Consider the following 21,773-nt stretch of genomic DNA (forward strand, 5'->3'; position numbering starts at 1 on the left):
CTCAGGCCAACTGACATTTATTCTCCACGATGAGCGCAGATTTGCCACCCTCCCTGATGATTTCTAGAATACGAACACATTCTGACTGTTCTGATTTGTCCCAGAAACCAATGGGTTGGGCCAGACTCGTTATCAACTTTGATACTCTGATTGCTTCGATCGGTTAGAGACGATCCAATCACTGATGATTTTGTTTTGCACAACGCTCATTTTAAAGTCACAGAAACTATTTATAGGATGGCAGTTTCAGACTGAATGTATGTAGCGATCGATAGAGCAGCGGAATTCAATTCAGGGTGAGTCATCAGGCAAGTAGGTCTCCATCCAAAATACTACTTCACTCCACCGACAAAAATTCATTATCATTAAAGGGATACTAGGCTAACCAGTCAATGTAGGATTAGGAAAGCTGTGAGTCCAGCTAGCCAGGCACCTATCCTCCTCAGAGCAGAGTGGTAATGGTTCGTGATATCCGGGATCCTTGGGACATCCATTGAAGATTACATTTAAAATGGTTAAGGTAAGGGTTAAAGGGGAATGGAAACACTTTAGGAAGTAAAGCTAAGCAAAGAGATGCATTCCATCCACTATATACTAAACATGTGCATTTAACATAGAAACACCTCTATTTGTATTTTTTGATATTGAAAAACATTTATTAGAGGTATGGGTAGCGCCATCTTGAATTGCCATAGTAACAACAGACGCCAATAAGTAATTGGCAGGTTTGAGCAAATTGTGAGTTTTGGTGCAGGGACTGAAATTGAATGCTGCCACCGGGAGGCGCCTCGCCTCCACTGGACCTGAATGGTTTCTCACAACTTTGACAGCTTTGTCAGAGATCAGGACAACAATATTAAGTTACAAAACTGTATACAATTTGTTTTTATGTTGGTAATTATAATATGTACATTTTAGAGTATTCTTTCCGATTGATAAGATGAGTCTGTGAAATGAACTTCTGCCGAGCAACGATAGACAGTCAGTCAAAAACGAGGCAAGGTATCTAGCTAGCCTACTTGGTGTCTTTGATAACTGTCCAAAATAAAATTATCAGATTGACAATATGAAGACCACTTGTCATTGGTATTAGCTAAGAGCTAAAATGAACTGGCTAGTGTCTGATTCGATTTGTAGCTAGCTAGCTAGAGTAACTATCTAGTTAACCAGCCACAACTAAGAGAGGGCTGCTGCAGGATTGCTAATTTACCAGTAAAATGTATGACACCCATATAGTGATTTGCTAGCTAGCTAACTAGCTACATAGTTTGATATCTCATTAGGTGTCTGTTTATATGTGATATGATTCCTAAATATAGTAAGCCTGCTGGCTGTGGATTGGAAGAATGAATGTAGCCTAAGCCTGAAGCCTAACCCTTATGATGATAGCTAGCTAGCTAATAGCTATGACTTTTGAAAGCTCAGGCTGGTAGTCAGCTTGGTAACTAAATCAAAAACTGTAAATTATGTATTATTGTTGTGTACTGTTAGGCCTATATACACTGTATATAAGGTGTATGTTTTTTAAATACTCTCTCTCTCTTTATCTCTCTGTCTGTAGGACACTGGTGGACTGTCAGCTCTCAGACCTTTGTGTGAGGAGGAGGACACTGTAGACATGTCACCTGTGCACCAGGCAGTCAATATACAGTAGCTGTCCCCATCGTGTCAAGGACAGAAAGGCGCTGGAGAAACTAGACAACATGCTGCTGAGGCTGCAGACAAGGCTGAGGGACATTCACACCATCACAGCCTAGTTGAGCCTAAGTGAACTTCAATGTACTGGATGTCTACTCTATAAATTGTTGGCATTGTTACAGGAAAGATAGAAAGGAGGATATGACATGGTTTGTTTGTGTTGCACAAGAATGAAAGAGAAAGCAGTTATGCATTGCACGGAACCGAAATGGTGTTAGGTTGTGGTACTCCAGCGTGTGTGACTCATTGCAGACACAGGCACTAGTAAAGGGACTCCTAGTCTTCACCCAGTAGCTCAGATTGTCACTGGTCATTTCACCTCCCTTGCATTCTTTTAATTTGTTCCCATTCTGACTGTGTATTTATTTGTTTATTTTTATTTTACCTTTATTTAACTAGGCAAGTCAGTTAAGAACAAATTCTTATTTACAATGACGGCCTACACCGGCCAAACCTGGACGACGCTGGGCCAATTGTGCGCCGCCCTATGGGACTCCCAATCACGGCCAGTTGTGATAAAGCTTGGAATCGAACCAGTGGGTCTGTATTGACGCCTCAAGCACTGACACCACTGCACCACTCGGTATTAGGCAATAGGCCTAGTGGAATGTATGTACCAAAGAAATTGATGTTGTAAAATACAATTATTGTTATTATATGCCTTATTCTTATCATATTTTGTAATTCCAATTTTCAATGTAACTTGCATTTTGTTTTCAGGTTTGAATGAGACATTGTATTCTCCTCAAAGTTATTTCAATAACGTTCTTCATTTATTAATATTACATTACTTGTGTATGTCTTTTCTTAGCATATGTAAGATTAATTGCCAATACACTATATACACACACAAGTATGTGGACACCCCTTGAAATGAGTGGATTCAGCTATTTTAGCCACACCCGTTGCTAACAGGTGTATACAATCGAGCACACTGCTATGCAATCTCCATAGACAAACATTGGCAGTAGAATGGCCTTACTGAAGAGCTCAGTTAGTTTCAACGTGGCACCGTCTTAGGATACCACCTTTCTAACAAGTCAGTTCGTCAAATTTCTGCCCTGCTAGAGCTGCCCCGGTCAACTGTAAGTGCTGTTATTGTGAAGTGGAAATGTCTAGGAGCAACAATGGCTCAGCCGCGAAGTGGTAGGCCACACAAGTTCACAGTACAGGACTGGCGAGTGCTGAAGCGCGTAAAACAATCGTTTGTCCTTGGTTGCAATGCTCACTACTGAGTTCCAAACTGCCTCTGGAAGCAACGTTAGCACAAGGACTGTTCGCCGGGAGCGTCATTAAATGGGTTTCCATGGCCGAGCAGCCGCACACAAGCCTAAGATGATCATGCGCAATGCCAAGTGTTGGTTGGAGCGGAGTAAAGCTTGCCACCATTGGACTCTGGAGCAGTGGAAACACGTTCTCTGGAATGATCAATCACGCTTCACCATCTGGCAGTCCGACGGACGAATCGCCCAACATCAGTGCCCGACCTCACTAATGCTCTTGTGGCTTAATGGAAGGAAGTGCCCGCAGCAATGTTCCAACATCTAGTGGAAAGCCTTCCCAGAAGAGTGGAGGCTGTTATGGCAGCAAAAGGGGGACAAACGCCATATTAATGTCCATGATTTTGGAATGAGATGTTCGACAAACAATTGTCCACATTCTTTTGGTCATGTAGTGTATGTTTTGGTGCAGATATGCGTTTTAATATACAATCCAGATAAAAAAGTGTCTGATAATGGAACATTCCATAGAATTCTAGAAAAATACCACCATTCTCTAAAACGGCTGTAACTCATTCACACTAAAAAGGTATTATTATTCTGATTTCAGATGTTCAACCCTCACAAAATAACGAAGCATCAATATACTCTACGTTTTTCAATCTCCAATAGGAAGCTGTGTAAATGGTAGTTGTTTGGGGAAAAAAGCAATGATTTTCGTATAAGATACACATTTTCACAGGTGTTTATTCTTGACTGATTACCATTTGATTGATGTGGTGCTATTGTATGTCATATCATTTGAAAGGGCTGTTTCTTAGCTTTCAAAATATGTATCATGTTTTCATATATGGTTTGACACCAGCAAATTTTGCTCATTAATGCACGCAGAGGTCATGGTCTTTGAGTCAGTTTTGGGATTCAGCCATTTTTGGGAAATCCTGCCAGTAATGCAACAATGCCAGTATGGCGAGTTAATTACAGTTAGCTGGTGTTCTAAAGCCTAGTGTTTCAATTCCCCTTTAAGGTTGGGGTTAGGTAAGGGTTACGGTTTAGGGTAGGGACGTCCAAAGGATACCGGATAGCACTGACCGTCGAGTGGTGATGATAACAGGAAGTAACATGGGTTAACTTTGACCTCTGACCTAACAGTCCATCAGTCAGTTAAAAAGGTCCTTCTCTATAAACAGGTCTCTCTCTCCCTATTAAACAGATAGTACATTAGTCCAGGGTCTGGGCCGGGGCTGGGGCCGTGCAGTGGCGGTATAGTCAGGCCTGCTGTATGTATGTAAACACAGCCGTCCCAGACCATCTTAGACTGTCTCAGGGTCCAGGGCAGTGGGGGAGAGAGAGGGGGTTATTTCTGGGTTTCCTGACAGGGGCAGGGAGTAAACTCCATCAGCGCTCTGCTCTCACTCCCAGCCGGCCGTCTGGGCCCACTGTAATCCCCCCCAACTAAACACAGGAAGGAAGAGACTGGTAAATAACTAACTTCTCTGATAAACCAGACTATATTTTTTATGACATGCTGAACAACGAAAGAGATAGGCTAGGAGGGGGAGATGGAGAGAGGAAAATAGATTAAGAGAGAGGGGTACAGACAGAGTAAAGATGGAGCGAGAGGGAGGGAAATATATAGAGACTGAGTAAATGAAGTAAGACAGAGAGTCCCTGTCATAGCGCTAGAGAGACTGAGGGACTCCCAGCCCCCTGCTGCTCCACCGGGCTTACCGGCCGCTCTCTTCCCCCGGGGCTGGATGGGGGGACGGTCAGTCCAGGTCAGCTCAGATATGAGGCTGTAAAGCGGTGGGGAGTCTGAGGGGTCAGCGACGATGGACTCCTGGATGTCTCAGACCAGCATGTCACACAGTCATTCACACTCATTTGTTACAGTCTCCAGCCCCCTATAACGTCACAATGCCTTGTGGGGTAGGCAGGGGGCAGCAGCAGCAGACAGTCCAGAGCGGGAATGAATGTCTGGGCTGGCTGGCTGGCTGTTGGACAGGCACCATACCCCTGGGGTAAAGACAATTACAGGCTTAAAGCCCCTCTGTCTGTGGCATGTAGGTACAGGTACAGAGAGGACCCGGCCAATACTGCAATTTTTCCTATTTCAGCATGTTAGACTAAACTGGTTGTGTTGACCTGAATAGACTGCATGTTGTTCTACTTAGTAACTTTCTCTGATTGATCGGTCTAGCTATGGCTATACAGTACAGTCGTGGTCAAAAGTTTTGAGAATGACACGAGTATTGGTCTTCATAAAGTTTGCCGCTTCAGTATTTTTAGATATTTTTGTCAGATGTTACTATGGTATACTGAAGTATAATTACAAGCATTCCAGAAGTGGCAAAGGCTTTTATTGACAATTACATTAAGTTTATGCAAAGAGTCAATATTTGCAGTGTTGACCCTTATTTTTCAAGACCTCTGCAGTCCGCCCTGGCATGCTGTCAATTAACTTCTGGGCCACATCCTGACTGATGGCAGCCCATTCTTGCATAATCAATGCTTGGAGTTTGTCCGAATTTGTGGGTTTTTGTTTGTCCACCCGCCTCTTGAGGATTGACCACAAGTTCTCAATGGGATTAAGGTCTGGGGAGTTTCCTGGCCATGGACCCAAAATGTTGATGTTTTGTTCCCCGAGCCACTTAGTTATCACTTTTGCCTTATGGCAAGGTGCTCCACCATGCTGGAAAAGGCATTGTTCGTCACCAAACTGTTCTTGGATGGTTGGGAGAAGGATCTCTCGGAGGATGTGTTGGTACCATTCTTTATTCATGGCTATGTTCTTAGGCAAAATTGTGAGTGAGCCCACTCCCTTGGCTGAGAAGCAACCCCACACATCAATGGTCTCAGGATGCTTTACTGTTGGCATGACACAGGACTGATGGTAGCGCTCACCTTGTCTTCTCCGGACAAGCTTTTTCCCGGATTCCCCAAACAATCGGAAAGGGGATTCATCAGAGAAAATGACTTTACCCCAGTCCTCAGCAGTTCAATCCCTGTACATTTAGCAGAATATCAGTCTGTCCCTGATGTTTTTCCTGGAGAGAAGTGGCTTCCTCGCTGCCCTTCTTGACACCAGGCCATCCTCCAAAAGTCTTTGCCTCACTGTGCGTGCATATGCACTCACACCTGCCTGCTGCCATTCCTGAGCAAGCTCTGCACTGGTGGTGCCCCGATCCCGCAGCTAAATCAACTTTAGGAGACGGTCCTGGCGCTTGCTGGACTTTCTTGGGCGCCCTGAAGCCTTCTTCACAACAATTGAACCTCTCTCCTTGAAGTTCTTGATGATCTGATACATGGTTGATTTAAGTGCAATCTTACTAGCAGCAATATCCTTGCTTGTGAAGCCCTTTTTGTGCAAAGCAATGATGACGGCACGTGTTTCCTTGCAGGTAACCATGGTTAACAGAGGAAGAACAATGATTTCAAGCACCACCCTCCTTTTAAAGCTTCCAGTCTGTTATTCTAACTCAATCAGCATGACAGAGTGGTCCCCTGTAGCTCAGCTGGTAGAGCATGGCGCTTGTAACGCTAAGGTAGTGGGTTCGATCCCTGGGACCACCCATACATAAAAAATGTATGCACGCATGACTGTAAGTCGCTTTGGATAAAAGCGTCTGCTAAATGGCATATTATTATTATTAGAGTGATCTCCAGCCTTGTCCTCGTCAACACTCTCACCTGTGTTAACGAGAGAATCACTGACATGATGTCAGCTGGTCCTTTTGTGGCAGGGCTGAAATGCAGTGGAAATGTTTTTTTGGGATTAAGTTCATTTTCATGGCAATTAATTGCAATTCATCTGATCACTCTTCATAACATTCTGGAGTATATGCAAATTGCCATCATAAAAACTGAGGCAGCAGACTTTGTGAAAATTAATATGTGTCATTCTCAAAACTTTTGACCACGACTGTACATAAAGAGAAAGCACACATTGATTTTGCACAACAAAAAAATCTAGCAACCCCCTGACACTCTGCAGGGCCTATCACAGCTGTAGGTTTGAGCCTGTGCAGGAGAGTTCAGGGGTTAGAGGTTAGGAGTCATGAAGAGGGGGAAGACAAGACTAACTGGAGGCTGATGAGGCGCGTGGGTCACTAGGCTCCAGACTGCAGGTTAACAATACCTCAGAGCTCAGACAGAAAGATACATACAGATAACCTACAAACAACATATACACTTCCAGACAAACAGTCTGACAGAGAGACAGGCATACATATACATTCATGGCACATTAGTACAACAGAAAAGCCATGAAAATAGAAACACATTCAAACAGAGTCAGATAGCCAGAAATTGCAACTCACAGACAATCAGACAGGGATATGGAGTCTGGCTGGCTGTTCTAGTAATGTGTGACCCAGCGGCAGGGGGACAGAGCAGAAGTCTTGTTTCTGACCAGTAATAACTGGCAGCTGGAATGTTATGAGAGGCAGGCCGGGCTAATCTCAGCAGAGATAGAGAAACAGGCTTGGGTGGAGAGGTTAGCTCTGCTCTCCTATTGCTAACACATTTACTACTGACTCTTAATGAACAACAGACACCACACCATGACTGACTGACTGACTGTCGCTATCCCTTTCATATCATCATTCAATGAAGTAGTCTTACTCCCCCATGAGTTAGGCCTATTCCCTGTTCATTCAGTTTATCACACACTCAGTCTTTCAGAGAGATTGTATCCCTCACTAACTGACTCAGCCATTAGCTAGTCTATGGGAGGAATGTAGTACATGTATGGTTTGGGAGTAGCTCTGTCTGGGCCGTTGGTGTAGAGGTAGCTAGTGTGATGTTCCGGGAAGGGTTTGTTGAGACTGTCCTTGCTGCCCCCCACCCCTGTCTAGTACTAGTCCCAGGCTGCACACAGGCCCTGTGATTGTGGGCTGGGTACGACCCAAACCTGCTCAATCTGCCCCATTCAGACCAACACTCCTCCATTCCAGGGCCCCTGGGTCCACAGCATGGGACATAGCAGGGGGCAGATGCAGGGGCAGCATTGGTAGGTAGGGTGGCAGTGCCCCCAACCTTGAGGTAAAGCACTACTCAGAGGTAATTACTGTACCTGAACTGCCCCCTTCATTACTCTGTAAACACCCTGAATTAACACCATCTATCACACTGACCACATCTAGCTAGATCACTGGCCAACCACCATGCCAGCCTACTCAACCAGATCTATATCACTACAACCACATCTTTATCACAAAAATAAAAACTGTCACCCTATAAACATTCCAATATGCTGTAACTAACTTCTAACATGAGGGAAAACGTACCTACATTACATTTACATTTTAGTCATTTAGCAGACAATCCAGAGTGACTTACAGTTAGTGAGTGCATACATTTTTCATACTGGAACTACATGCGTTTTAAAGTAGGAAATATCCTGTTTGGTGGTTTGTAGTCAGATATTGTTTCACTGTTAACCACTGAGTGAATGGGAGGTCAGAGTTTAAAGGTGTCGACCTTATCACAGTAAGGCCTGATCTGACCTCACAGGACCTCCACTCTCATGGTTACAGTCTGTTCCCATGGCATAACTAACCTTACACCACCACCAGGGTCTGGCACTGTGTCCATCAGCACCATGTGCCCAGCTCTGCCCACTGCTCCCCTCACACACTCAGGCAGGGTAAACAGCGCAACCACCACACCAGCCAGAGAAAAGAGCCATTTCATCCAGCCATGCAGTTTCCAATGTAATTACCCTTCTCTGTGTCCACCCTGTAGCCAGAGCCCAAACATCGTGGTGAGATGAAATCAACAGAGAGAGGGAGAGGAGCACACAGAATCCTATTTAACTTAATACCTCAATAGAAAACTGGGGCTCACATTACGGGTCCGTTTTTATTGCAAACATCAACTCTCACGAGTCAAGCAAGGCTTGATTGTGAGATCTGATTTCCAGACCTGGGTTAAAATACATGTGCATTTGGGTATCTGGTATTTTAAATACTTTTTGTTGTGTATTTGAATGGTTATTTGTAAAAAACAAATAGTCTGCCAAATTGTATATCAAATACACTGACTCAAATACACTACCATGCATTTAACCCAGGTATTTGAAAATAGCATTTGAAAATACTGTCAAAATACTTTCCAAGTGTATTTTAAAATAAAAATATGCAACTACTTTTTTTTTTTTTTTTTTATATCTGAATAGCTACTTACTTTGAATATATGTAAAAGTAATTGAGATATTTGAACCCAGGTCTGCTGATTTCCCAAGAATGTGTTTTGAATGGGGTCCCAAACATACACCTACACAAACAAAAACAATACACAGTTGAGATAAGATGGTTATCACTGGGCCAACCTGGTATCTATTTTTACCTGAGGACACATTTTCCACTTTCTTCTATAAAAGCCTGCTGACTACTATGATACTGAAGCTGAAAGGCAGAGTGGACTGTGAGAACTACTGAGGTCAGAAGGGTACAGGACAGACAGGGAGTAATATGGATTGATGTGGACTAACATGGTATGAAGGATACTGGTACCAAATAAGCCGAAGCATCTTCCTCCCAGGAGCTCAGCTAAGAAACAAGATTTACAAGGTTGTTTTCAAATTCCACTTTGGCATGGGACGCTGGCTGGTGCAGGCCTGTTTTGTTTTTCCGTGATTTACTTTAATAAGTTCCTAAATACTGTGCTGTCCTGCTGCTGGCTTTAGAGCTTCAGGAATATAAAGAGACTATGAAAACAGAGAGGTAAGAGGAGGAGGAAAAGGCTTTGGAATAGAGTAGTATTAGTTAGATTAGAAGACTCTAGAACATGAGTCTCCACTCAGCATGAGAGAGATTCTAAACTGTCAGGAGACCACTGCTATAGGTCGGAGGTGTGATGAGACACACTTCTGCTCTTTAACTTACTCTTGTCCTGTCAGTCTTTCCCTCTGTCCCCTTCTCTAATAACCTCTGACCCTGCCATGGTCTGACACACGTGCACATCCGCCCCAGTCTGCCCTGGTAAACTGCTTCCTCTTCTCCCGTTTGCCCCAACAACACACTGACTGGAAAGCAGGCTATTCCCCCCAGAAGTTTACACAGGATCTGCATGTTTTTTCCTACAAACACAACTGGATGTGTTTATAAACCACAGTAGAGACAGTCAGAGTGCATTTTTCTCTCTCTGACAGACAGTTTATCCCAACAAAGTTGTGGTCACCTTGCCTCACCAGTGTCACCCCCCCAGGCAGGCGTCCCAGCGGGGCAGGATGGGGTGGCGGAGTGTGTGTGTGTCCAGGGTGTGTGTAGTATACCTGCAGGAGGAGCCTCTCGAAAGCAAGGCAGGCGTCCCAGCGGGGCAGTGTGGGGTGACGGAGGGTATGGGCGGTGGCCAGGCCCAGCTGTATTACCCCACAGTGACTCTCTAGAGCCCCCCAGTTGCTCTTAAACAGCTGCACGTAGGAACACAGCTGCTCCGGGGTCACACGGCCTGAGGGAGAGACAAAACAGACATGAGGAAATTATATTAATTTCTTATTAATCTATTCAATGTCCTTTAATTAAACAGTCGATCATTCAACTGCTAACATGAAAATGATCGGAGGAAGTTCAGGAGTAAAAACAAACAAAATATAATTATTGTAGAATTTGACTGTGTCCATTGTTGTTCACTAGTTTACTCCAATTGGGGAAGGGGTGGTGGGGTTGGAAAGTAATGAAGGGAAATATAATTTTTAAAAGGATATGTATGATATATATATATATATATATATATATATATATATATATATATATATATATATATATATATATATATATATATATATACACACACATATATATATTTGAGAGAAAAAAAACATATGGGGGATTGGAAGTGATGCAGACAATTACATTGATGGAAGTTACAATCTATCTGAAATATTAAAGCTGATCTACCCCCTAAAAATAAAAATAAATAAAATAAATAAACAATATTGTTTTGTTCAGTGCATACACACTAGCATACTCATGCTAGTCTGCCTGGGGCGGCAGCCTGTTGGGGTAGAGTAAGCTCAGGCATACAGAGAGAGTGTGAGTGATACCATAGCAGACCATAATATTATCTCAGAGAGCCAGACTCCACAGGCAAAGGAGAGAGAAGAGAAGCTTGGAGGAGACGGGCTGTGAGAACCTCAGCCATAATCATGTATTGGGCATACTGTATATTCTGTGAAAGTGTGTATCTGTATCTTCAACTGTTATTGTTGAAGTGTGAGGTTCTATGTTTTATATGAGTCATAGTGTGTGATGGAATGTGTGAAGAAGTATTTGCCCCCTTTCTGATTTTCTCTAATTTTGCTTATTTTTTATACTGAATGTTATTTACATTTACGTCATTTAGCAGACGCTCTTATCCAGAGCGACTTACAAATTGGTGCATTCACCTTATGATAGCCAGTGGGACAACCACTTTACAATTTAAAAACAAATATTTTTCTAATTTTAAATTTTTTGAGTATATTTTTAATTTTCATTTGTTTCATATATATATATATATATATATATATATATATATAAACAAAAATTGTGGGGGTAGGGGGTGGGGGGGTAGAAGGACTACTTTTATACTATCCCAGGTATTCCTTAAAGAGGTAGGGTTTCAAGTGTCTCCGGAAGGTGGTCAGTGACTCCACTGTCCACTTGTTCCACCATTGGTGTGCCAGAGCAGCGAACAATTTTGACTGGGCTGAGCGGGGACTCTGCTTCCGCAGAGGTAGGGGGACCAGCAGGCCAGAGGTGGAAGAACGCAATGTCCTCGTTTGGGTGTAGGGACTGATCAGAGCCTGAAGGTAAGGAGGTGCCGTTCCCCTCACAGCTCCATAGGCAAGCACCATGGTCTTGTAGTAGATGCAAGCTTCAACTGGAAGCCAGTGGAGTGTGCGGAGGAGCGGGGTGACGTGAGAGAACTTGGGAAGGTTGAACACCAGACGGGCTGCAGCGTTCTGGATGAGTTGTAGGGGTTTAATGGCACAGGCAGGGAGCCCAGCCAACAGCGAGTTGCAGTAATCCAGACGGGAGATGACAAGTGCCTGGATTAGGACCTGTGCCGCTTCCTGTGTAAGGTAGGGTCATACTCTGCGAATGTTGATCCTACAGGATCGGGTCACCGCTTTGATGTTAGCAGAGAACGACAGGGTGTTGTCCAGGGTCACGCGAAGGTTCTTTGCACTCTGGGAGGAGGACACAGTGATCTTCAACCAAAACCTAACATTAGAGAAAGGGAACCTGAGTGAACAAATAACAACAATTACATACTTATTTCATTTATTTCATAAACAACATTATGCAACACCCAATACCCCTGTGTGAAAAAAGTATTGCCCCCTTACACTCAATAACTGGTTGTGCCACCTTTAGCTGCAATGACTCCAACCAAACACTTCCTGTAGTTGTTGATCAGTCTCTCATATCGCTGTGGAGGAGTTTTGGCCCACTCTTCCATGCAGAACTCAGCGACATTTGTGGGTTTTCAAGCACAAACTGCTCGTTTCATGTCCTGCCACAACATCTCAATTGGGATTAGGTCTGGACTTTGACTAGGCCATTCCAAAACTTCAAATGTGTTGCTTTTTAGCCATTTTCATGTAGACTTGATGGTGTGTTTTGGATCATTGTCTTGCTGCATGACCCAGCTGCGCTTCAGCTTACAGACAGATGGCCTGACATTCTCCTGTAGAATTCACTGATACAGAGCAAAATTCATGGTTCCTTCTATTAAGGCAAGTCGTCCAGGTCCTGAGGCAGCAAAGCATCGCCAAACCATCACACTACCACCACCATGCTTGACAGAGGTTCTTACTCTGGAATGCAGTGTTTGGTTTTCGCCAGGCATAAATGGGACCCATGTCATCCAAAAAGCTATACTTTTGAATAATCTGTCCATAGAACATTCTTCCAAGAGTCTTGATGATCATCCAGGTGCTTTTTGGCACACTTGAGTCAACTTTTTGGACGACATGGGTCCCATTATGCCTAGCGAAAACCAAACACTGCATTCCACAGTAAGAACGGTCAAGCATAGTGGTGGTAGTGTGATGGTTTGGGGATGCGACTTGCCTTAATAGAAGGAACCATGAATTCTGCTCTGTATCAGAGAATTCTACAGGAGAATGTCAGGCCATCCGTCTGTGAGCTGAAGCCGAAGCGCAGATGGGTCATGCAGCAAGACAATGATCCCAAACACACAATCAAGTCTACATGAAAATGGCTAAAAAGCAACACATTTGAAGTTTTGGAATGGCTAGTCAAAGTCCAGACCTAATCCCAATTGAGATGTTGTGGCAGGACTTGAAACGAGCAGTTTGTGCTTGAAAACCCACAAATGTTGCTGAGTTCTGCATGGAAGAGTGGGCCAAAACCGATATGAGAGACTGATCAACAACTACAGGAAGCATTTGGTTGAAGATCTGATAACATTCAGTATCAAAAACATGCAAAATTAGAGAAAATCAGACAGGGGCCAAATACTTTTTCATGGCACTGTATATACGTGTGTGTGTGTGTGTGTGTGTGTGTGTGTGTGTGTGTGTGTGTGTGTGTGTGTGTACTATTGATAAGAGTCCCTGTGAGGCTGTCTAAGTCTGCCTAATACGTGTGAATCAGTGGTTGTCTCTGATTATTTGCAGAGCTGGCAGAGTGAAGTTGGGTTCCTCATACTATTTAAGGCCCTCCCTCCTCTAAGGATGATTCACAGAGACACAGGAAGAAGGGGGGAGGTGGGGGTGAGGAGGGCAGCCTGGAGGTAGAGGCAAGGGAGACGGACAGGGGGACGGAGCGACCCCAGGACTGGGGGCGAGAGGGGTACACATTAACTCCCCATAAACCCCACTTCTTCATGTTGATGTTCAGAACCAGGAACAGATGTGGGACTATTTCCTGTTGGATTACACGGCCAATGTTTTCTTTAGCGGGGCCAAACACATGAATAGAAGAGAAACAGACAGACGGAATGAAAAATGGGGCACAACGTTCCAGAATACAAAATATAAAAAGTATGGAGTCATGTCAAGTACAGACGTAACGACTTCAATTTAACAACTTTGTTATTAATGCTGGATTATAAAACGTGTTGCGTTTTCGTCAAGAACGGTTAGACAAGCAGCGTTAACCTACCAACAAAGGACTCCTATTCCCAGAAAGCATTGTCTGGTGCTGAGTAAAGTTGACAGTGTGCAAGACTGCTGAAACTCAGCCTGTTGGGTAATGTGGTCTTCTCATCATCCTAAACCAACCTGTGTGCTCTCTGTGTGGCACCAATGGGCAGAATGGAAGATATGTGTTCAAAAGCGAATCAAGTTACCTTTCCAACATTAAAACATAATTGAGGAATGGATCCGGGTCCAGGAATATCCAGACAGTGAAAAGCCCTATTGTGAACAGCCCCGGCCATGGCAGTAAAATGGCCTGGCAGTATACCCAAGCATCACTGAGCCTGATGTGCCAACAATAACTCAGCCCAGGAGTGGGAAGGAGAACCACAGCCAGGGCCAAACATAATTTAGCCCTAGAATAGGCCTGAGAGAGGGATATACTGGGGGAAAACCATAATCTAACCCAGAGGTAGGGGTACAGTGTGAGAGGGAGTACAAGCTAGGGAAAGAAATAGAAAATTATAGAAGAATGAGAGAGAGAAGAATGAAAGGCCCACAATGAGTCTGAGGATCAACCATCATTCAACCCCTGAACAATGCTAGGAAGCCAAGGGCCAACCATTATTAACCCTAAAACTGAACCAGGGGGATGACTTGCATTTTTGTTGGACAGTATGTGGGTGATTCAGGGACTATGAAGTACTGACTGTTTGAGCATGAAGCTGAACAGTGGTCTGCCTCGCTCACAGTCCTGGCTCGTAAGTCACGGTGCTGCCTGGACCAGAGGAAGGAGCAGGGAATTGTATTTATGCAGGGGAAAGACCTGGGGCTTTTATTTATGGACACATCACTGGGCCTACTCCCAGACTGTACAGTACAGTAGAGTAGAGTACAGTACACACAACACACCTAGCTCAGCCACATCGCTGCACCTGTGTGTGTGTGTGTGTGTGTGTGTGTGTGTGTGTGTGTGTGTGTGTGTGTGTGTGTGGGTGTGTGTGTTTATAAATGAGTGAAGCAGCAAGAGAGAAAGAGAGAGACTGTGTAGCTGCATACAGCATGTGTCATGTTCATAAGTGCACAGAATATGTAGCCTAGCTCTTCTTCTCCTGTTTATAATATGTGAGAATGTGTGTGTTTTGATTCCTCTGGCATGGTTCTGATCTTGTTGGCTGGGAGAGCAGGAAATAGCTGTTGTTTGATGCATTGGTTTGGCTGCAAATGTGTGTGTGTGCGTACACTCAAGTATCTGCCATAGTCCCCTATTTCTGCAAAGTGAGAAATCCCACAATACACTGGGGGAATTAGGCCATATGCTACAGAGCCAGTACAGATCCTGTCAACACTTTTCTCTTCCACTGCAATTAAACACATTCACACACACATCTATATATATATATATATATATATATATATATATATATATATATATATATATATATATATATATATATATATATATATATATATATATATACAGTGGGGAGAACAAGTATTTGATACACTGCCGATTTTGCAGGTTTTCTTACTTACAAAGCATGTAGAGGTCTGTAATTTTTATCATAGGTACACTTCAACTGTGAGAGACGGAATCTAAAACAAAAATCCAGAAAATCACATTGTATGATTTTAAAGTAATTAATTGGCATTTTATTGCATGACATACAGTGGGGAAAAAAAGTATTTAGTCAGCCACCAATTGTGCAAGTTCTCCCACTTAAAAAGATGAGAGAGGCCTGTAATTTTCATCATAGGTACACGTCAACTATGACAGACAAAATGAGAATTTTTTTTCCAAAAAATCACATTGTAGGATTTTTAATGAATTTATTTGCAAATTATGGTGGAAAATAAGTATTTGGTCAATAACAAAAGTTTCTCAATACTTTGTTATATACCCTTTGTTGGCAATGACACAGGTCAAACGTTTTCTGTAAGTCTTCACAAGGTTTTCACACACTGTTGCTGGTATTTTGGCCCATTCCTCCATGCAGATCTCCTCTAGAGCAGTGATGTTTTGGGGCTGTCGCTGGGCAACACGGACTTTCAACTCCCTCCAAAGTTTTACTATGGGGTTGAGATCTGGAGACTGGCTAGCCCACTCCAGGACCTTGAAACACTTCTTACGAAGCCACTCATTCGTTGCCCGGGTGGTGTGTTTGGGATCATTGTCATGCTGAAAGACCCAGCCACGTTTCATCTTCAATGCCCTTGCTGATGGAAGGAGGTTTTCACTCAAAATCTCATGATACATGGCCCCATTCATTATTTCCTTTACACGGATCAGTCGTCCTGGTCCCTTTGCAGAAAAACAGCCCCAAAGCATGATGTTTCCACCCCCATGCTTCACAGTAGGTATGGTGTTCTTTGGATGCAACTCATCATTCTTTGTCCTCCAAACACGACGAGTTGAGTTTTTACCAAAAAGTTATATTTTGGTTTCATCTGACCATATTACATTCTCCCAATCCTCTTCTGGATCATCCAAATGCACTCTAGCAAACTTCAGACGGGCCTGGACATGTACTGGCTTAAGCAGGGGGACACGTCTGGCACTGCAGGATTTGAGTCCCTGGCGGCGCGTAGTGTGTTACTGATGGTAGGCTTTGTTACTTTGGTCCCAGCTCTCTGCAGGTCATTCACTAGGTCCCCCCGTGTGGTTCTGGGATTTTTGCTCACCGTTCTTGTGATCATTTTGACCCCACGGGGTGAGATCTTGCGTGGAGCCCCAGATCGAGGGAGATTATCAGTGGTCTTGTATGTCTTCCATTTCCTAATAATTGCTCCCACAGTTGATTTCTTCAAACCAAGCTGCTTACCTATTGCAGATTCAGTCTTCCCAGCCTGGTGCAGGTCTACAATTTTGTTTCTTGTGTCCTTTGACAGCTCTTTGGTCTTGGCCATAGTGGAGTTGGGAGTGTGACTGTTTGAGGTTGTGGACAGGTGTCTTTTATACTGATAACAAGTTCAAACAGGTGTCATTAATACAGGTAACGAGTGGAGGACAGAGGAGCCTCTTAAAGAAGAAGTTACAGGTCTGTGAGAGCCAGAAATCTTGCTTGTTTGTAGGTGACCAAATACTTATTTTCCACCATAATTTGCAAATAAATTCATAAAAAATCCTACAATGTGATTTTCTGGATATTTTTTCTCAATTTGTCTGTCATAGTTGACGTGTACCTATGATGAAAATTACAGGCCTCTATCATATTTTTAAGTGGGAGAACTTGCACAATTGGTGGCTGACTAAATACTTTTTTTCCCCACTGTAAGTATTTGATACATCAGAAAAACAGAACTTAATATTTGGTACAGAAACCTTTGTTTGCAATTACAGAGATCATACGTTTCCTGTAGGTCTTGACCAGGTTTGCACACACTGCAGCAGGGATTTTGGCCCACTCCTCCATACAGACCTTCTCCAGATCCTTCAAGTTTCGGGGCTGTCGCTGGGCAATACGGACTTTCAGCTCCCTCCAAAGATTTTCTATTGGGTTCAGGTCTGGAGACTGGCTAGGCCACTCCAGGACCTTGAGATGCTTCTTACGGAGCCACTCCTTAGTTGCCCTGGCTGTGTGTTTCGGGTCGTTGTCATGCTGGAAGACCCAGCCACGACCCATCTTCAATGCTCTTACTGAGGGAAGGAGGTTGTTGGCCAAGATCTCGCGATAAATGGCCCCATCCATCCTCCCCTCAATACGGTGCAGTTGTGCTGTCCACTTTGCAGAAAAACATCCCCAAAGAATGATGTTTCCACCTCCATGCTTCACGGTTGGGATGGTGTTCTTGGGGTTGTACTCATCCTTCTTCTTCCTCCAAAAATGGCGAGTGGAGTTTAGACCAAAAAGCTCTATTTTTGTCTCATCAGACCACATTACCTTCTCCCATTCCTCCTCTGGATCATCCAGATGGTCATTGGCAAACTTTAGATGGGCCTGGACATGCACTGGCTTGAGCAGGGGGACCTTGCGTGCGCTGCAGGATTTTAATCCATGACGGCGTAGTGTGTTACTAATGGTTTTCTTTGAGACTGTGGTCTCAGCTCTCTTCAGGTCATTGACCAGGTCCTGCCGTGTAGTTCTGGGCTGATCCCTCACCTTCCTCATGATCATTGATGCCCCACGAGGTGAGATCTTGCATGGAGCCCCAGACCGAGGGTGATTGACCGTCATCTTGAACTTCTTCCATTTTCTAATAATTGCACCAACAGTTTTTGCCTTCTCACCAAGCTGCTTGCCTATTGTCCTGTAGCCCATCCCAGCCTTGTGCAGGTCTACAATTTTATCCCTGATGTCCTTACACAGCTCTCTGGTCTTGGCCATTGTGGAGAGGTTGGAGTCTGTTTGATTGAGTGTGTGGACAGGTGTCTTTTATACAGGTAACGAGTTCAAACAGGTGCAGTTAATACAGGTAATGAGTGGAGAACAGGAGGGCTTCTTAAAGAAAAACTAACAGGTCTGTGAGAGCTGGAATTCTTACTGGTTGGTAGGTGATCAAATACTTATGTCATGCAATAAAATGCAAATTAATTACTTAAAAATCATACAATGTGATTTTCTGGATTTTTGTTTTAGATTCTGTCTCTCACATTTGAAGTGTACCTATGATAAAAATTACAGACCTCTACATGCTTTGTAAGTAGGAAAACCTGCAAAATCGGCAGTGTATCAAATACTTGTTCTCCCCACTGTATACACACACACACACACACACACACACACACACACACACGCATGCATCCACGCACACACATAAAATACAAAGCACACACACAATCAAAGGCACACACAAACACCCCCACACAAATACAGATCTCCACACACACACACACGCACACGCACACGCACGTATACTGACACACTGAAACCAAAGCTGTCCAAACACCCAAAAACAACGTTGAACGCCCTCAGACTGACACACACACATCCACACACGTGCACACAGGGTTTCACAAGCCTATTCTGTTGTGAGAATGTGTCTCGTCTCTGAACGTGCTCAGCAGCATCAGAGAGATGACTTGTCTCTTTTTCTCTGGAGTCTGATCCTCCTGTGAGGTGAAATGAAGCCAACTTGGATCCAGACACTATATGTGCTTGTGATATATACATACAGTACAGTACATGTCATACAACTTGCATGAAGCTACACAGTATGTATGTGAACAATGCTACAGTGGAAGTAGATGCTGTGAACAGTACTGTATGTGTGTGAGCGTTAGTGTACAGTGTGTGGATGAATACTACTACGTGTGTGAGCGTTAGTGTACAGTGTGTGGATGAATACTACTACGTGTGTGAGCGTTAGTGTACAGTGTGTGGATGAATACTACTACGTGTGTGAGTGTGTGTAGTCTGTGTGAAATCTGTCTAACTTACAGCTCTGTTTCCTCCCTTGACATGTGACCCCACAGGCATTAGAGTAGAATGTGTTGTCCCACAGTGCTGGTGGGCATGATGGGAACAGTGTGGGGGTGGGACAGGCACTGTGAGGGGTAGGAGGGGAGTGGAAGGGGAGGGCAGGTCTGGTCCTCTCTCAAACCCCCTCTTTAGATCCATACCCTTCACCTTCTCCCTTTCCCCCTCTCTTTCTCTCTCTTTACTACCCTCTCTTTCTCTGAGGTGTGTTGGTCAAAATAAACCCAGAAGAGAGCGAGCCACCCAGGATTAGAAAGAACGACGGCGCTGCTCTCAGACACAGATGTGTGAAAGGAAACCACCATGGCGGCAGCATGTGTGTGTGCGTAGCATTTGTGTGTGTGTGTGACCCCCCCGGCACATATTCCAACCTGCTTGTTAAGCGAGCCGGGTTACCTCTGTGATTACAGGAGCAGTGGGACCACAGAGCCCCTCCCAGCTCACCTCCCCTCCATTACTGTTGCACAGACACACAGACCTGCCACATGCTAACATACATATCAGTCAATGTGTGTGTGTGGTGTGTGTGTGTGTGTGTGTGTGTGTACAAGACATGCTACATATGATTCATGGCATGCAAACACCTAAGTGAGTCAAATAGGAGTCTAAGTACACAAAATGTGTGTGATGTGTACGTCTCTGCAAGTATTTCTACCCTCTGCTTAAGGCCCTTTTGCTTCATTAACAAACAACAAAAGTCATTGAGAGCTGTGTGTGTGTGTGTGTGTGTGTGTGTGTGTGTGTGTGTGTGTGTGTGTGTGAGTCAGAGAGCCAACATGTGGTTCACATTTCCTCTGTGGCCACATGGGCAAACACACACAGAGGCAGCTCTCTGTAGGTGGCGCTGTGGCTCTTTGTTAAAACAGCAGGACCTCTCTATCCCTCACTCTCTCTCCTACCCTCACACTCTCTCCCACTCCCCCTCACTCCCTCACTCCCACTCACTCTCTCTCTCTCTCTCTCCCTCACTCCCACTCCCCTCCTCTCTCCCCCTCCCCCTCCGCCCCTCACCTCTCCTCCCACTCCCCTTCCCTCACTCCCTCTCCCCTCCCACTCCCCCCCCTCTCTCCCCTCCCTCTCTCCTCCCCTCCCCTCCCTCTCTCCCTCCCTCCCCCTCCCTCTCTCCCTCCCTCCCCCTCCCCCCCATCCTCTTTTCCTCTCTCTGCTATGCCTTCCAAATTCTGAGAGTTTGACTATATATTATAATAATGTAATTATGTGTTTACTCATTGCAATAAATTCCCCCTCTTTTATTATTCAGCCCTAGATCAGATAGTGTCTGTGTATTCTGTGGCATTGGGATTTGGGAGAGCGAGTCAGAGAGTGCCTGTTAACTTGGAGAGTGTCAACAGTGAGTGTAGTCAGTATGTCTGTGTGTGATGGTTGGTGTGTCCTGGTCCTTCCTTACCCAGACTCATCTTGATTGGCAGGTTCTCCTTGCTGGCGGCCTCCACCAGCTGTCTGCGAACCTCCATCACAGCCTCCTTCTGCTTACTGGCCAGCATGGTCTCCCATAGCAACCTGGCCGTGGACGACCTGAGAGGTAGAGGACAGACACACATCAGTAAGGTCACCCAGCTGCTACTGGAAAAACACTCTCAACATGTATATTCCCAAAGACCGGTAAACACACACACAAATATATAGATATGTGTGTCTTGTTCATATATCCTGTACACAGACAAATCAGGGAAAGCGCTCCCACTCTCATACACACACATCATACACAGTACACACACCACCATGAACATGAGTGAGTGCTCGTCCTGTAGGTTGGGGATGCTGGGTAATAGGGGGCGTTCACTCCCTGTGGGACCCCTCACCGGAAAAAACAAAAATTAGCAGGAGGAACATCAGGAACTTTCCCAATCCCAATCATCTCTAAACGCTGCCGATTCCCCAGAGCAACCCTTTTCCAACATGACCAGAACCTCCCAAAACCAGAACCTGGACCAAGGAACCATATCTGGCTCCACCGTAACCCTCCCTCTCTTTCCACCAGGTCAAGAAGTACACTGATCACACATCTCAGATGGGAGAACAGGACTACGAGGAGAGTCATGTGTGTAACTTAAGACTTATCTGCCATAAGCAGTAAAACGAGCTTCCAGCGTTTACCCAGAGAATCAAAGGGTGTTGCGAATGCATTTCATCATCATTACCCTCACTGAGGCTGACACGGTTTTATAAAGGACCTCTGCATCTGAACCTGAGCCAATGTCTCTATTTCTCTCTCTGTTCAGATATCTCACCCCTCTTAAAGACATGTCAATGCTTTGATGGTTCTATAAAAGGCCATCAAATGGGCAGAGCATCTGTACTGTTCTGTTCGATTTGTCCTCAGTG

At 44.5% G+C, this 21,773-nt stretch overlaps 1 protein-coding gene across 1 annotated transcript in view; it reads right to left on the reverse strand.

The window, feature by feature from the left end:
- LOC121533302 (sec1 family domain-containing protein 2) overlaps positions 1-21,773 on the reverse strand; it is a 148,407-nt gene that overhangs the window by 105,005 nt on the left and 21,629 nt on the right. Inside the window, exons 3-4 of the mRNA XM_041839116.2 lie at positions 20,836-20,963; positions 10,195-10,370 (exon numbers count right to left, since the gene is read on the reverse strand). Of these exons, the coding sequence (XP_041695050.2) occupies positions 10,195-10,370; positions 20,836-20,963 (304 nt within the window). The remainder of the gene's footprint in view (positions 1-10,194; positions 10,371-20,835; positions 20,964-21,773) is intronic.

This window comes from Coregonus clupeaformis, chromosome 20 (assembly GCF_020615455.1).
Source record: "Coregonus clupeaformis isolate EN_2021a chromosome 20, ASM2061545v1, whole genome shotgun sequence".
In the NCBI taxonomy this organism is placed as follows: Eukaryota; Metazoa; Chordata; class Actinopteri; order Salmoniformes; family Salmonidae; genus Coregonus; species Coregonus clupeaformis.